This window comes from Fukomys damarensis, unplaced genomic scaffold (genome assembly GCF_012274545.1).
Source record: "Fukomys damarensis isolate Sample0158 unplaced genomic scaffold, DMR_v1.0_HiC HiC_scaffold_3, whole genome shotgun sequence".
Taxonomy (NCBI): Eukaryota; Metazoa; Chordata; class Mammalia; order Rodentia; family Bathyergidae; genus Fukomys; species Fukomys damarensis.
The window spans coordinates 424,779-443,194 of record NW_022900915.1 but is presented as its reverse complement, the minus strand read 5'-3'; the positions used below and the strand labels follow the sequence as shown (position 1 = coordinate 443,194).

General features: G+C 40.4%; 1 protein-coding gene across 3 annotated transcripts in view; it reads right to left on the bottom strand.

Moving 5' to 3' along the window:
* Window positions 1–18,416, bottom strand: part of Sncaip (synuclein alpha interacting protein) — a 141,872-nt gene that overhangs the window by 15,893 nt on the left and 107,563 nt on the right. For all 3 annotated transcript variants that reach the window (XM_010627253.3, XM_010627251.3, XM_010627254.2), the window contains exons 5-8: window positions 16,685–16,864; window positions 13,242–13,355; window positions 5,707–5,832; window positions 990–1,159 (exon numbers count right to left, since the gene is read on the bottom strand). In XM_010627253.3, coding sequence (XP_010625555.1) covers window positions 990–1,159; window positions 5,707–5,832; window positions 13,242–13,355; window positions 16,685–16,864 — 590 coding nt within the window. The remainder of the gene's footprint in view (window positions 1–989; window positions 1,160–5,706; window positions 5,833–13,241; window positions 13,356–16,684; window positions 16,865–18,416) is intronic.

Below are 18,416 nucleotides of genomic sequence, written 5' to 3'. Positions count from 1 at the left end.
ATATAAAATATATGTGGTAAGACTTTATATTACCCCACTAAAGCTTAACTTTCAAGGTTCATACTCCTAATCTCTCAATATCACTTTGAGTTACATTACTTCGAGTACTGATTCCAATTTTCAGGACCATTTACCAGTTCGGCAACAGTAACTTGATCAGAGTGCTTTCTAAGAGCTAGCCTTGGTCCCCACTGGCAACCATTAGCTCTTTAATCTGTCAACTTGCTAGAAACCTGCCCGCTGGACTCTCATCCAGCCCTCTTCTTCACAGGTATCATGACAAGTGTCAAGAAATGTCTCCTTGACACCCAGATACCCACTTAATAGTTGTATTGAAAGAACAACTGACTTCAGTTACAGTGAGTGCTGTTTTGTATCCTGAGGATTCACGAAGCACCTGCTTGATGACTTTATTTTTTCTTTTTTGGTACTGGAGATCGAACTCAGGACCTTGTGCTTGTGAGGCAGGCAGCAACACCACAGAGCTATGTCCCCAGCCCCACATCTGCTTAACTTCTATAATAAATCTGCTGGTAATGGTTATAAAGTTGTTTATAATTTCCCAAATACAATTTTATTCTTTGGGAAAACTCAGAAACCAGTCCATTTATAGTCTTTTGCTCACTCTCATGCTTTATGATTCTTAGAATATTAAAGACAAAAGACCAGAAATGATGCCTAAGTGTGTTCTCTGTACTCTGCTGGAACCTGGCCCCCAGATGTGAACACAGACAGAGCTCTCGCTCCTGACCCATTGCGGCTTGAATTCCCTGCCCAATGGCTGTTCCTGCACTGGGCTTAAATATCATTTTGCCTCTGCAGAGATGGCAAGGTCAGCGCAAACCCCGGCTTAGCACTCGGATGGAAGAAACAATGAGAACAGGAGGATTCCCCGTGCAATTGGTAGGGAGCTCACTGAAGCCCTTGGGCTGAGACCTCGGCACAACGACGACAGCTGGGCTTTGGGCACACAGAAACGGGCCACTTACTCCTTCAGTTGCTTGGTTAGCTTCACCACCTGTGAGGCCAGCGACATGCAGGTCTCCACCACCACCAGGTACCGAGAGCACAGGGTGTGCCCGTGCCGCTCCGCGCTCTGGGAGGGCTTGTCCCCTACGTGGTTCTGCATGGTGACATTTGCTCCATACTCAACCAAGGTCTGTCAGAAAGTGCAGAGATACATAATCAGGATCTCCTTCGAAACACTGCATTTTAATGAAGTGTAACAGAATGTTAAATGAGAATTTTCTCGTATTCTAAAGGCGATCATCAGAGCCCAGTGTTGGGAAGAGGTTACCAGTGATGACAGATGCCTCTCTTCAGAGCCTATAAAGGTGGAGCTGAGCCATTCTGCCTATTACCCGTCCCCACCTGCAGCCACTAGGGAAGTGCTGGGAGAGGCGGGATGTTGCTCCTGCCCACAGAGTCCTTGCCTTTCGGAGATGTTCACGGGGAGGTGTTTTGTCCCTTCTGATGGCTGGGCTCCAAACGAGTCAGTCATAAAGTCAGAGATGCCTATCGGATGGGGAGTGGAACTGTGTTTACTTGGATCCATTTGTTTGGGCCCTGGTAACTGGTTTTGGACTAATACTTGCTAATTGCTTGCTCAGTCTTCTGGATCAGGAATAAAATGGACAGAGACAAAGGGGCAAGACAGGGAGCAGGGTAGCTACGAAGCAGCCAACACTCCCACTATACACCACAGCAAGGATATGTTTGTGCATCGAGCAGACTTTGTAGAAGTGTACTTGGTGTGCGTGCCGCGATCCCGTTCTCCCAAAGGAGAAAGCCTCCAGCAAGAGTTGGAAATAAGAGAACAGGTTACAGGAACTGTGAGGGTAGGAGAAGGTACCACGTCAGGTGCAAAGGGAGAGGCCCCAGAGCTCACTGTCGGTCCCATGCTCAGCACCGACCACAGCCTGTACTTGAAGGATGCCACAGAGTGTCAGTGACCACAGCCAGCCACAAAAAGAAGCAGTGGCAACTTCCAGGGAGGCTATGGTGTTTCCCAGTTAAGCAAAGAGACATCTGACTTTATTTCATTATATGTTTCTTTGTCTCCATCACTGAAGCCCAAAAAGGGACAGGGCAGCAGGACCTATAGTGGTAATGGCTGGTCCTGCTTTACTCCCTATTCCAAGTCCCTAATAGGGTTGGGGTGGGCACAGGAAGAATGCTTTGGATCAGAAATAAGACTGAAATTTTAAATTGCTTTGGAGGAAATTTTAATAGCCAAAGGCAAGCAGAAAGTCAGAGCATCTGGCCATGGCAGAGGAGAGGGAGATTTGATGACTAGCTGAAATCAATAATTTAAAAACCCTGAAACTATTTTGTATTCATATGCGATGCCAGGATTCCACAGAAAGCTGTTTGAACACTATTAATCAGCCTCCACACCCGATGTGTTCTTTGACAGTATCATGACGAGATTGCATACTGTCAGATTTATTTTGGGAGTAATGATTTTTCCCCCCACAAACAACACTTGTATTAAATTCTTAGACTAATTAGAATCAGAGACCCTAAGAAGCCTCACTTTCTTTTTGGTTTGTAGCTACTCACCACGAAAGATCAACTTACCATGAAATCGTGAACCTGCCTCCCAGGTGCCACAGAGAGCAGGGCAGCTCGAGCACCCAGCGCTCTGGGCAGATTCAGTGTCAACCACACTGCCCCTGCTCCCTTCATGCTGGACTCCAACTTTCTTGGCACCGTTTTCCTTACTCGGTCTCCTCCCCACCTGATAAGGTCCCTTGCTCATAAGTCCCTTTTCATTTCTATCTTTAAACCTCATATCCAGTGGGTAGACCCCATCCCAAGATTATCTGGTGCCAAAAATATCATTTGTGTTAAGTGGAGTGATGAATCCTTTGAAAGGCGAGACTACCTCTCTTCACGTGTTAGGAAAATAACTAAACTCTTAAACAGAATTAGCTATAGCACACTTTTTTTGGCTTTCAGTCATATATTAGCTGGGAAAAATTATTTCAAGACTATTAAATATTGGAGTGTTTGGTAAATGGAGCATTATAATTTCTGTGTTAATTCAACTATTGTTCCAAGGAATAATGCTGCTCCTGTCATCTTTCTGCATATCCTGGTAAAAATTTAAATTTCTCTCTTTCCTATACTTTGTAATTTCTGATGAATCCCTTTAGAAGTCCATGCCTTAAATTGGAAGACACATGCTATGCCAACAATAATGGGAAAACATTCAGACACATATACGCCGAATATTTCCTACCAAGATAGCTCTTGAAGAAGAGCTTCGTGTGAACAGAGAGCTCTCTGCTGTTATCTATGCTTTCCTTTTCAAATATACCTTGTCTTTCGCATATTCTCCTCTTATTTCCTGGTGTCTCTCTACCTCTCTAAGTGGCTAGTTTTCACTGAGCAGCTTCCCGTTTCAGGCATAGTCTACCTGCACCTAGTGGGAACTCGGTGTCTGCTGCGTACATGAGCAGTAACGGAGACAACACACAAACCGGCCAAACGGCGTGTTGCTTTTAAGGTGGGACCGTGCTATATACGCAAAACATGTTGTACTGCATGAGGTATCTGAGGTAAAAGTATTTTCTCTAGTAACAGCCTTCAAACATGCCGTGAAGATTTTCCCTCAGATGTAGGAACAAAATCATTAATGTTGGAGTATTTTGTTTTGTTTATGGAACCAGGGATTGAACTCGGACCTTGCGCTTGAGAGGCACGCAGTGGAACCACTGAGCAAAATCCCTGGCTACTTGGAGGATTTTTTTTTTTTTTTTTGGTACCTGGGATTGAACTCGGGTCCTTGCGCTTGCAAGTCTGCTGAGCTTAATCCCCGGCCCTACTTGGAGGATTTTTAACAAGAACACTTTGATTAAGCCAGGGATGTAGCTCAGTGGTGCCACTGCCTGCCTCTCAAGCGCAAGGTCCAAGTTCAATCCCTGGTTCCCCCCCCCAAAAAAAAAGAAAGAAAAAAAGAGAATTCTTTGATTGGCCTGACTCTGTTGACTGAATTTTAGTATCAAAAATAAAATTTCAGGCCAAACCTAAACCTGGACTTCATTTTCTATTCCTTAGTGTTTATTTTACACCTCTTCACCTAACTGATCCTCTTCCTCTCCTTTTGACCATTCCTCTTTGCTCTCTCTGAGGACCTCCAACATTCTGTAGGTGAAAGGATCCATAATGCTTTCATGTTCACCACTCCCGAAATTTTGGGTCCAACTACAGGGTTTTGCGGGGCTGTGCTATTCAGGTGGTGGCCCAGGTTTAACTCAGACTCATGCAGTTGTGCCTCCAGGTGACAGGTGAGATGCTGACTCCTCTTCCTGCAGGAAGCTCCTAACCTTGAAGCACAACTCAGGGGCTTGGGTACAGAGGTGTCACCGCACGCACAGAAAACAAGAACGCTGAGGCCTGCTGGGTGAAGTGCTGGGCCAAGTGCATGGGGCTACTTGAGGCTAAAGGGTGGAAGGCAGAGAGCAACACCTTCCACCTTCTTCCCCTAACTAATTCTTGGCTTCCAGGGGCTGGGGATTTAGCTCAGTGGTTCTGCCACCTGCCTCAAACGTGCAAGGACCTGAGTTTGATCCCCGGTACCAGAAGGAAAAAAAAGCCTAATTTTTGGCTTCTGTATTTAATAAGGTCAGACCTACTATAGACAAAAGGGAAAACTATAGCCTACTATTCATTATAAAGAGTTCTTCTAATCCATGCATAGAAAGTCTGCCTTGATAAGGAGCTGAATTCCTTGGAGTTTTAATTGATATTTCATACTACAGAGAAGCTTCAAATTCCTCATGATTTAAATGGGGAACTAGAGGGAGTTTTATAAAATTTTTCTTTGCTAGATGATAGCCAATTTGTATTTGTTGTTACTTTTTAATCTCAAGTCGGTATATTCAGTTTATTCCAGTCGTCAGTCTGATTTTCTCACCTGTTTATTGGTCAAAATACTTATAGAACTTATTACTAAAATGAAAGCAACAATGGCATAGTTTTGAAACGTTAGTTTTGATACTTCAAAGAAATAATTTTCTTTTCTAGATTAAAAAAATAGTTTTGTAGCATTTCAAACTGAAGTAATTAGTTCAAGTTTTCATTCATTTTTATGTTTTTATAATTTCCTCTCTTCATTTTGGTATTTTGTAAAATAATTTAAATGGTGTATTTGTAAAATTACAATGATGCAAAATACTGTGTCCATATGCACACACATAAAGAGATTTGCAAGGAGTTTTTATATGGATACAACTTTTTGTATAGTTTGCTTTTGATACGGTAATGTACAATAAAACCATGTTGAGTTCTTAAAAAAAAGAAAAGAAAATCTGCCTTGCTTTTTTAACTGCCTTTGGAGTAAAGATGTAGCAGTGAAAGCAAGAAGAGTCTACCGCCGGAGAGACGGGAAGATGGCAGCGTGGTGGTCTTGAGGATGCGGCACACTGCACAAGCACTGTTCTCAGCACTGGGCTTTAGGATAATGTTGGGAGAGCAGGTAAAGTCCCTTTCTACACCTCCGATGCTGAAGGGAAAATTCTAAGAGCTACTTGGCCTACATTTGTGAGGATTTTTAAAAACACAAGTACATCATTACAATGTCTTCTGTCTACTATAATAGGAAAGGTGATTAATCCAGGCATTGTCTTGATGAGCAAAATTGTTGGCTTCTGTTTTATTACATGACATGGTCCCTCTGCCTACAGAGCAGCAGGACTGTACCTGAATGCACCCAAGGTAGCCATGCTGCGAGGCCACATGGACTGCGCTATTGCCGTCCTGGTCCACTTCATCCAGGGAGATGCCTTGCTCTTGCATGAACTGAAGAAGCCACAGAAGGATCTTTTCCTACACACACGAACACGTGGAGTAAAGAGAATATCACGCAGAGAAGTCAGAATAAGACAGCCGAAAATCATTCTCTAACTTGTAAAGAATACATTAAACCAAGATTATCGTACCAAAGGAAAATTCTCATCCAATAGGAATGGAAAATTCACAAATCTGACTGAAGTGAATGAAAGAAGACCGAGGGAAGGATTTTAAGAGCAGGGCGTTACATTGGAGATACTCTTGCTTTACGTACTTATACAGAGGGAAACAGATTCATGCAAAATAGGATTACTTGCTCAAAGTCACACACTAGACAAAACCAGAATCCTGGCCTTTTGATTCCAAAGCTCCCGTTTTTACTACTGTGTTAAACTGTGTATAGCCCTCAATCATACTATCAGAAAACCTTAAAGTACGCAGATAAATAACTTCTGGTTTTAAATTTATAATCCTGAACCTGTTTATAATTCTGCAACCTACTAATCCCATAGCTTTGGCAATCAATAGACTTACATAAAGAGGTAACATTTTATAATGTCAAGCACAAGGTAAAGTCACTGAACAAAAACCAGGAACCTTTATTTTTTTCTGACCGAGTGCTGGTAGTGTTAAAGTCAAACTTCTTCTTTCAGGGTAAAGGGAGGGAACCAAAAGCTCTGAACACAAACTTGCAAAGGCAAAGTTATAAAGCAGTCAGTACGTTTTGTCATAATCTGTTTGCATTTTACCCACGGAATGTTTTGTGGTATTTTCATATTATGTTTGGCTTTTCAAGAAAGCAGGGGGATGGGACTTCACTGTTTTAAAATAGAATAATTAAATATAAAGTTAAAAAAATATGAGAGTGGTAAAAACAACAGCATGAGGTTTAGTGAGTGGAATTTGACATTTAAAAGGATGATCATGTGTTTGAAATAGCCTTGAACTTTTTTTCTTCTTAGCCTTTTAAAGGATTTTTTCCAGTTATTTGCTCATACTGGTCATGAACTTTATACTTTTCTGAATTAAATTTGCCTTCATCTTCTGAACATGCCAACTAATCTGCTAAAGGAATGGTGGATAAAAACAGTGAACTCCTTTAATGTTTTCAGCTCTACCCTAGGAACAAGGCACTATTTATGAAGGTATCAGACATCAGGGACAGACTGAACATTTGCACCACGCCTTTTCCAAATGAGCAGGCACAAAGTAAGACTTCTAAAGATAAAAAAGACAACAATATAATAAATAAACTCCCAAGTTTGAACCTGGGAGAGTAATGTGAGTCTTACCTGCAAAAGCAGACAAACCTTCTAGAAAGTGAAACCTTCAAAGGCCCCTTACAGAATAGGATGGAAAAGAGGCTGAAAGCCAGAGCTGGGAGTCCCAGTTGGATAAAGATATTCTGATATATGGAACTCTTCTCCCTGGGAGAAAGTTGGGGCCGACACTTGAAATAGAACAGTTAATGTTCTCTGGCTTGAAGTAAAGCTACCTCCTTTACCTTTTCCAATTAGGTAGAGGAAAAATACGGGATTATTTTTAAGTGGAAACAGATAATTACACCATATGATCTTATGTGTTTAAAAACCTCAGTGAGTGGTAGTATCCCAAGATAAAAATTCCATTGAGTTCTGTTAACCATTGGTTTGGAGTCCATGGTAAGATACGTTGAAACTGCATGAGGGCAAGTTGCTGTGCCTCCACTGTTAAAAAGAAGGCCCCACCACTTGGGGACCATAGTTTCTTCAAAGGGGCATTTACAGGCTTGTGGAGACTTGACTTGCCCATGATATTAAATCATGCACTCTTTAAAATGCAGACTGGAAGGAATTTTAGGGAATTATCCAATTCAAACTGCATTATTTTATCAACCTGAAAACTGAGGGAGAGTACAACTGTGGGTTCTCTGATTTGTAGGGGCTTCCTCTTCAGGAAGTAAGCTCAGAGGAGTTCACAGTGTTTGAGTCCATTTTTTTCTAACACAGCTATAACAGTGGTTGTATCTATTCCACCTGCATGAACTCTTACTAATATCACAGTGTGTTGGTTTTTAGTGGTACGGTCATAGCTAATGGAATAATGTACTTCATAATACCAGGAATTTTCCTATCATGCAAATCTGGGGGTTAGTCCTAAGTCTGGGAAAACAAGACACACAATGTCTGTGCATGTTGTGAAAGAGCTGGCCTGGCTCCTGACAGCTCTCTAAGCCAGATTCAGTCTGTATTGTTATAATAAACCGCCTTCTTTCCTTTTAATGCCAAATTAGAGACCTTATCCAATTCACTATGCAAAACTTATACAACGGGAGGACCATTTCTGATTGTTCGGGACAAAACTGGTATTTACCCAACATCTTGAATTTAGCTGTTTTTGGTAGGACAATTTACTTCCATAAGAAGATACGCAACTGGCCTGTCCACTAATTCACCGAAATAAGTATCTTCCCTATCATACCATGCAGAGAAGAACGGAACAACAGGACAGCTGACATACCTTTGGTCTTCTAACAAACCACATTCAGGGTTTCTGAGATGGATGTGAAGATGGCTAATATCTGCGGTTTTGGTAAAAGCATATTTAGCATCAAATCTTAAGAAATTCTGCTGATTCTGGAGAACACGGCGGTGGAAGCCCAGAATCTTATGAACTTATTTGACAGATACCTTTTAAGGGGGACCAGATACACGTGGCTAGTCATTCTCCAGCCAGAAAGCTCTTATTCATGTGTGATGTGTCTGCTACTTCTCTTAGCCCTTTAGAGCACATTCTTTCTCTCTCCTGCACCCACTCTCCCTCTTGCCCCCACCCCCTTCCTAGGTTGAGATGTTAAAGGAAGAATGTAACGTCAGATTCTCATTTCCCCGTAAGTACTGCTTTCGGAGAATATCCAATATAGTCACAGAAGGGCATGGGGCAGCCTTTCTGTATTACTTCTGTTTCACTACAGAATGTCTAGCTTACCTTTCATCCACTCACAAACACCCATCTGCACATTCAGCTTGGATCTATTGAATGAAAACTTTTATGTATAGTTTCCTCTTCTGGGGACTTTCTGGTAACCTGTTTTCATGTTGTATTTTATGTGCTCCCAAAGGCAATGCAAGTTGTTTAAAGAGGCAATTAATACATGTAATTTATGAGATCTGCTGGACAAAGTCTAATAAAAATTCGATTGAAAAGCATGTCAGTTTTATTGCTGGTATCAATAAAATCTCTATAGTTTGTAGTATAATCATAAACTCTGAAACATCCAGCTTTGTCTGCAATCATAGGTCATTAAATCTAATACTACATCAACTCTAAGTTTCATTCCAGTTTTGAGATGTTAAAATGTAAAAAAAAAGAGTCCAGCAATAATTTCATAATGTCATTTATTGTTGAATGAATGTACAATCCTGAGATGGTGAGATGTAAAAAAATACTGCATATAAAAATTGATTAAATAGGTTGAGGCCTAAATAATTCTTTTCATGCTTCTCTTTACTTATGGTGAAATAAGTAAATAAATAATACCAATAGCAATAAAAACAACAAATTGGAAGACACCAAAAAGCCACAATGGCTACTGTTCACCCAGTGCCTACACCATGCTGGGCAATGTGATTTTTCTCAGCCCTCAGAATAACCCTATGAGGAAGATTCCATTATCTCTATGGTAAAAATGAGGAAAACTGCAGTTCAAGGGACTTATTCTGCCCTTTCTTTTTTAAACTAATGCATCTAAGGCCACTAGTAACTGGAAGGGCTAGGATTAAAATTCAAAAACTGAGATAGGGACCAAGGTTCTTTTCAACTGTTTTCTGTCTTCTGAGTGTGCATGTGCACAACTTCCTGTTTCCCAAAGGCCACGCTCCAAAGGACAGACTCCCTCTGTGCCCTGCTTGTCCATCTGTGAGTCTGTAGAGCTCCGGGTCACAAGGTCAGTACTTGAAGAGCAGGTAGATGTGCATGCTAAGCAGAGATTTTTCTTTCTCACTTTCATCTTTAGTCATAGCACTTTGAGAGTGTTTACTTACTTCTGCCTCATTATAATCAAATAGTAAATTTAAGGAGGGAATATTTCTCCTTTTTAAAGTAAACTGTGGGGGAAAACAACAAGAACACCTGTAGAAATATCTTTCTTACCAGCTTACCTATCACTGCTTATTCCAATTCATAGGAACAGTTGAGCCCTTTTTGTTCCCCAAAAATACTCTTTTAGGGAGTCTACTAGATAAGGGAAGGGGAGCAGAAGAAGGGGAAGGAACGGAAAGGGTGGTAACGGAGGGGACAGATGAGACAAAGTATGTTACATGCAAACAGAAAAATGTCACATGCAACCTAATAGTCCATATCACTCATATGTACTAATAAAAATCACATGGATGAAATAAAAATGATTAAAGAATACTTTCTGATTTAAAAGTGCTCTTTAAAAAATCTATGTCAGGAAACATAAAAAGAAAATAAATAGTATAGGCAAAACTGCTCTTAGCGTAGTGATATACAGTGGCTTGTTTCTGTTGAAGAATAAGTTGACTGAAAGTCACACAAATGATTCAGAAACAAAAAGAACTTCAGGTGAGCTGCGGAGTATCACACAGAGCCCAACGATCCATGCCCGACTGCCCACGCCCTGGGCAGAACCTCTGCTAGGAGGGCCTGGTCAAGGAATTGGAACCGTAGTGTGCAGGCCATGGCTTTTAATCAACATGGTTCTGTCTCAGTCGCTGCGGTGTGACTTACTCCCTCAGGGAGGCAGGAAGGCCTGTGCAAGGGTGACCTGCTCGGGTCCTGACTCTCCCTGAGGCCTTCACCTTCAAAACCCCTCTGGCTAGCTCTACTAGGTACAATCAGGCGATGAAATAATTGCCCCCTCTGAGACTTCAAGTGTCAAGAAGAGGAAAATCAATTCCTATCACCCGGAAGAGCTATCACTCTGGGAGACCACTAAAAAGTACTGGCTGCCTGGTGGCACTGGACTCGTTTAAAGGTAATTTTTATAAAAGAAAGGTACAAAGTAGGAGTCCAATGGAGCCCATTCTTTAAGAATCTATATGAGGGGCAGAGGGTAAGTAAAATAAACCTAGAGGAATTTTCCTCAGTGCTATCTTTGCCAGAGATATTTACTGAAGAAACAAAACTGGGGCACACTCAAATGTTTGCTTGATGCAGGAAAACTTGCATGTGCTGAATCCATTAGACAGCTGTTCAATAACAGTCTTCCTGTGAAAATATTAGCCTTGTAATGGTTTCAATTTCAGCATCTCTGCAGGTTATCTGTTACATAAGTGGCAGGGCAGATGCAGGACGGCTGACAGGATTCCCAAAGTTAGGTGTCCATGTTTTCCACTTGGGCAGGAATGCTTTCCTAAGGGTGTTGCTGGACTGCCTCCTCAAAACTAAATTTTAGATCCTATCAGCTCACAATAACCTCAAGACTGATACTAGCAAGAAACAACACAGCCCTTCAAATAGGTCGTTAGTTTCCACATTTTTCTCTAGTTCAGTCCAGGCAGCCACAGCATCTCTCCGCCCGTCCCAAAAAAGGCGCTGTCTTTTGTTCTAGCCCAACAGCTGAAAAATTATTAGAAACCTGCTGTGAAAGTTGAAAAAAGAGACTGGCATATATAATCACTCAAGAAAAAGATGCTGAACGCTGGGTTAATTCCTGTACAGCCTCCGCATGACCCTGCCGTCCTTTACTCCTCTCCTTTGACAGACCTCTCACGAGACCGGGCAGCCTCTCCACCAATATCTCTACAAGCCCTCAGCAGGCTTTGAATAAGCAAAGGAAGACGGGGACAGGAAATTACTATTTATACAACTTAATAAAATTCTGTCTTATACTGCCAATAAATTATGAAGATTAACAATGATCAAATTCTTCGAATTTTTGAAATTTTTATTTTCCCTTCTGCCAGTCTGAGCAGAAGAGTGTAGCCTTAGCAGATGCCTATGAACTGTCACTGATTGTCGTGAAGACACTGGGGTGGAGACTAAGTTCAATTCACAACGAAAACACAGCAAGTGTAGTATTTAAAAAACAGTGGCTTATATGTGTTTCAAATGTTCCTTCCCCTCCTTTCTTCATGCCATGAATTTCATAGTTACCTGTTTACTTTAGTGAGCTGTTTGAGGTGTTCCAAATGGCACAATGTACTGTCAGAGTAAATCGTAAAGAAAGTCTTCTTTACCTATATCAATGCCACTGTAACGCTCTGTACAGAACATCTCTGCAGGTGGGGACAAAACCAGAATTTGGCCCCGAAGTCAGAGGACCTGAACTGAAATCTAGTCTTTGCCACTAATCACGTGAGTCATTAACTTTCCTCAGTCTCATGCACAAAATCAGATCTCGTAGGACTGTTTCGAAGATCAGACTGTGAACACAAAATCCCAGCACATGGAGCCTGACATACATATCAGGCATGTACGTACAGATGTGTAGTTTCCATCGTTTCAGATATCTGTAGTATATCTGAAACGACTGCTTATATCTGTAGTGTCTGAAGTTATTCTAACAGCACGACTCCTGGTACAGACAGACATGGTGATGTTCTTCGGCCTGGTTTTTGAATTTGAGATTTTCGTGCTTGAAAATCATCACCTCCTATCGACAATACCACGATTTACTGCCACTGGGAATCTTTGTGAAGCCAAAGTGGATGCAATTATATGCACGAGAAAGAATTTTCTTTGCCACAAACAAATACAAGTAAATCTATTTTAATACAGTCCTGACTTTATTATTTTTTAAGACTGAAATCTGCATTTTGTGGTTCCTATGCTGTTGTTGTTCCCACGTTTTTAAAAGAACAGTTACATCTGTCCTCTTCAAAGGGTAGCAGGGAGTTTTTACTCCATATACTGGACTGTGACCTGTGCATATTAATTATTACTGGTAGGACTTTGCAATGTGAAATTAATTGTAACTAAGAACCAGTGAGATAGTGTGCTTGCTCATCTTCATAAGAGACTTCTTTGATTAATATCTTATAAAGATTTTAACTTTGAATTCAATAAAAAGGTTTTTCCTTCTGATAAAGATCAAAAGCATTGTAAGCAACTGGGAAAATCCATACACACAGAGCCTCTTGCAGTCCCACCCCGAGTGACTGTGAGCACATGGCTTCTTCCCAGTTCTACATTTTATTTCTCTTTCTGTTTTTCTAAATTCAGTTGTTACAACATTACAGAAATAGTTTTGTATTATACATTTTAATTAATATGATGTGGTGACTGTTTTCTCATAAAATTCCATCATTTGAATGTAGCTTCATTATTTAGTAAATAAATTAGGTTTGAAACGTTTCTTCATCAAAATGCACTATGGTGAGTATCACTGCTTATACATTTTTGGATTTGATGATTTTTTTAAAGTTTGCATTGTGATGCACTAATAATGCAAAGAATGGATTACACAGCACACAAAGGTAAAATGCTTAGAAAGTCCATACCTGGCCATAGCAGCCTGCGTAATGAATAAGGCTCGGGAAATCCTTAGAACAACTCAATTCTGCAATGGCTTCAGTTTCACTCACCATCCATCGCACACACTCCAACTGGCCATTCTAGGTTAAAATTAAAAAAAAAAAAAAAAGAGAGAAGAGAAAGAAACTCAAGGTCACACAGCGCCATCTCACTAAATTAGCATATTTTTCCAATATCAAATTTGGTTGGTTGATTTTCTTTATTATTTTTGCTATTCCCTGTCTCCCTTAGTTCCACTCTAATTTTTATTATTTCCTTCTCGCTGTTTGCTTTGGATTTAGCTTGGTCTTCTTTTGCTAGTTTCCTAACCGAGGTTAGGCTGCTGATTTGTGATCTTGGACTTTCCCTTCCTCCTTTCTTTATAAGCCTCCCTCTACGTGCAGCTTTGGCTGCAGCCTATAGATGTGTGAATGTTGTTTTCCGTTTAACTTCAAGTACTTTCTAATTTCCTTTCTTATTTCTTCTCTGACATTTTGTCTGTGTCAGAGAGTACTAATTCCACACAGTTGTGAGTTTCCTAAATCTCCTTCTGTTAATGATTTCAAATTCTGTCATGATTGAAGGACATAAATTTGTATTTCACTCCTTTCAAATGTTTTGAGATTTGTTTTCTACCCTAACGCACGATCTGTCCCCAAAGTGTTCCATATGCTCTTGACAAAAAATGTATATTTTGCAGTGGTTGGTTACTTTTTCAGAAGAATGCTAGATGTGGTTACTCAATGAGACAACATTTAAAATAAAATACTGTTAAAAACGGGAAATATATTCTTACTACTGGTATGAAACCGGTATCACTCGCCATTAATATAAATACCAAGAAAATACACAAAAGACAAATTATTAAATTTTAGCCAAAGTTTTTCTGCCAAAATCTATAGGCCTGGTTTCATGGATTACATATTAAAAAGAATATCAGTAAGTTTATGTGTCTGAAATCATATTATCACCAGACCAACAGTTTACCTTTAGGCTTAATCAAACAACTGAATGAGAAATGAAAATGAAATTAAAGTTATTTCATTCCAAGTCTGTTTAGCTACTAAAATAATTTCTTCTGCTAATCTCATTTTGGAAAACAAACTGCCTTAGAAAGCAGGTATTTTAGGAATGTTTCTTTCCCATTTCTTTGCTTAACCATTTCCAAAGGGTGCTCGATAACACTGAATTTCCAAAATATCTATTGCTGGGTCCCTAAAAAACACTTGATAAATTCTGCATGTAACTGACACTATCACTGCATTCCACGTAAAGAGTTTAAGAATAGGGGAGAGACATTCCTAAGCTCTCATATGACTTTAAAGCTCCTTTGCTCACATCATCTTATTTGATACCACAGCTCTGAGCCTGTTTCCTCTCAGCCAGATCATATACGTTTCCACATTTGTACCAAGTATGTTTGTTTTCTCATCAGGGCTCTCAGAACACTTTTTGATGAAGTCAAACACCACTGGCTGGTTACTGGTGTTCAAAACAAGGCCTTAAAATGGAAGAATGATGACTCCTTAGAGCTCTCTCAACTTCTCAATGTTTGCCAGAGTGCGATAGTGGAGTGGACCAAAATGATACGCATCAAGACAGATGCTCAAGGGAGTGGTAGTTGTTACAGAGTATCTGTGCTTGTTACTCTTTACAAATTTTAGATTAAATCGTGGAAAAGAGGGGCACTTCTATTTCTCAAATTAGTGTTCAGAAGCAAAGTATGAGAAGCCCGAGACCACACATCTGCAAAGGTGTCAAGTCTTACGGGTTTGCTGTGTGTTTTCCATTCAAGCAACTTTTTGAAAATTTATATTTAAGTTTGCAGACTTCTGGGATGGTGGCAATGCTGTGGACTGCAGGAATTTTGGACCAAATCAACACCTATATATAGGGAAAGTAAAATGTGTTATTCTGAGCGTTGGCTTAATGGCCACTATGTTTCTTATGCACCTTCCTACTCAGAGATTTTTAATATAGCAAAACAGGCACTAGCTAGGGCACATAAGTGAAGGAAAAAAAATGCTGTCATCCAACACTATACAGTTAGGAGATATTCAGTAAACTACCATTAGTCACAAAATCCAAGGAGAACTGTATTTTATAAACACTAAAATGTCAAGGCAAATGTCAACATTCATCGACACTGTAAAAATATGTTATTGCTCACGGATGACCACACCCAAACACTACCTTCCCATAGCACTCTGTCAGAGGACTGGGTCCTGAGTCTGTCATCCTACGGCAGGACTAGTGATAACAAGCTCTCTTCCCCGGGCTGTCAGCTCCATGAGAACAGGGACCCTGTCGAACTCGGGTGCGGCACTAACCGCACCAGGGAGGTGTGGTACACACTGCTGCACTACTGCACCTCCCTTCACAGCTGGTCTCTCTTCCTGACAGCTGCAGAGCTTCAACTCTTGATTTGAGTAATACCATTCATAGCCAGAGGAAAAGGGTATCTACCAGGATTGCAGATTCTTATTTCACAAAATAAATATTTACCATACTATTTTTGAAGTCATACTTTACCAATGAGCAAAATTAAATAAGCTAGAACAATGTTTTTAATACATAAAACTTTGCTGAATGGTAAACAAATTAGATATACAAATTACCTTTGCATAAAACATATACTGGGAACAAGGATCGCTTTTTAATGTAGCACGTTCTGTGTATTCATAGTAGGTTCCCTTAGTCATTAGCAGTATGAGTCCATTTATAAAAAATTATGAATATTTGGCTTTCAGAAGACACAACTATTATGTAAAGCCAAGTATTCCCTGAACATCACTTCTGGCTTTTTAATACAACTGTATTTTACATTTGCCTTCCACAGATCTTAAAAGTAATTTTAGGTTACCCCCTAACCTTCCAGTGATATGTTACATTTTACAGAGAACTCAGCACCATGCTATAAGTCCAGCTTGCACTAATTTGTGCAGTTTTAATAGCACATTGTCCTCTGCAAGAGCTAAGTGTGAAAGCTGCACAGTTATTCTAAACAGCTCTCCTAAAGACATTTAAACTTTAGATCTGATCCAATAAAAGTCCATTTTACTATCTGAAATACTCCCAAGTGCTAGCAGCCCTTCCAATGCACCTTTTCCTCATTTGTCTTGGTCATGATTCTCACATTAGGAGAAAGGTGACGGTCTGTGATCAGGTGGGTGAGAATCTAAGCTGCAGTGAGTGTAACACATCATTTATCTCCCTCCTTTGGCTGCTTTGGAGCTCAGTCTCACTGGACAATAAATCGGAATGTTTATAAAATCTCAAAGCAGCGAGTGACTGAAATAATTCCTCTCTTATATGTAACTTGTTCACTTGCTGTTTGCTTGATAAATTACTCTCCTGTTTTTCTCTTCCAACACTTTTGCTCACAGGCAATCCTAAAAAATAAAAATCTAATGTTGGCCCCAGCAGTCACCTTGATGGCCAGGCCTGCCGGGGTCAGCTTCTCGGTGTTGCGCTCACTGAGACAATCCTCCCCCATCAGTGAGGTGAGGTGCTGCAGGCACTCCGCGTGTCCTCGGGCTGCAGCGATGTGCAGCAGATTGTTTCCATTTTCATCATGAATTTTGTCCAGATTGTCCGCAGCTAGGTGTGGCTGTACAAATGGCAAGATCAGAAATTTAAGTCAGTGAACAGAACAAGACACTGCGGGGTTTTGCTCTGAGCAACAGGAAGAACATATGTGCTTCCGGAAGCTCTGGCGGCAGTGTGGGAATCTGCTAAGCCTGAATTCCACTATGGAATTCTGTGCTACCATACTCTGGCCTTCTGGGCTGCAGAGACAGGAAGCTTTGCTCGCTGACTCTGCCACCCGAGTGCTGAGTCCTCAAGGGCTGGGATATGTTTTGCTTTCTGTGGTAGGTTTGTACAATGAACAAAATACTTGTTTGGACCTACTTCCTCAGTATAGAATCGTCAAGAAGTGGCTTTGACTACCAACTACATGACTGTAGCCACTACTGCTCTCATAGGTATCTGGAGACACCATCACCCCAGCAACCCCTGTGGAGGCTACTTGGCTTTGGTTTTTCTCACTTCTAGTGAGAGGTAGTCCCTCAAGATGAAATGGTTGAGTCTGTTGGGTGAAGTGAACAATATCAGCATTTGGGAAACAAAAACATGGCAAGAACAGAAGAAAAGAAAAAGCAATCAATTAGAAGAATAAGGAAAACATGGAAAAGACACTTTCAGGAGACAAAAATTTATCACTTATATTTGTGAAACTGTTTAAACATATTGTCCTATTATAACAATATTTGTGATAACAGACCAGGAGCATTGTACTTTATCTACATATGGTTTCACACTAAGTATAGTCACATTGCCAAAATGCAATGATTCTCTTGAATGAGAGTTTAATTAGCATCATAGTATGAGCCCAGGCCTGCTACTGTTTGATTCATGTCTGCTAGCCAGAACAGAACAAAGCAGGCAGCTGGAGTGTTATTTTGGTAAAGCTCTCCCTAGGCCTAAGCAGAACAGGCTCTTCTTACATCTCGTTACTCTGTCCAGGGTCTCTGGAAATGCTTCTTTGTGCTCCTTACACATGCAGAGCTGGAACTAAGTGAAAACTCCACGTGGGTCACAGGGCAGTCAGCTCTAGGGTAAGTGTCTATCTGCAGATGCTTTTCAAATATCCCGGCCCAACATTTCTGAATAATGATCAGGACGAAACAGAAGACTCTCTGTTCACCTATCTGGAAGGCTATGCCATCAGCAAAGAACTGATGTCCCAGCAAATAACTGAGCAAGAACCCTGTGAACCATTTGAAAGCAGAAAAAGTGCTATTAACATTCAAGGGAAACAAAGTATTGGGTTCTACTTTTTTGTTTTAGTTATAGATTAAATGCTTTTATTCCAGTTGAATTCATGCAAAGTTAAAATGAAGTAACATTACTTCTATGGCCATTTGTTTTCCTTGTATTAAGCGCCTAACTCCTCCTATGGCCATTTGCTTTTCCTGTATTTATCTTCTAACTTTTTGTTTTAAAACTGAAAGGGTCACATATCCTGACTAAAGCCAAAAGTAAAGATTGAGCAATAAGCAGCAAAACAAATGCACCTTTGTTCTATGAACACAGTTGATAAAAATGGAGTCACTCTTTAGATTATAGATTTAGCTTTTTTTTTTTTTTTTTTTTTTTTA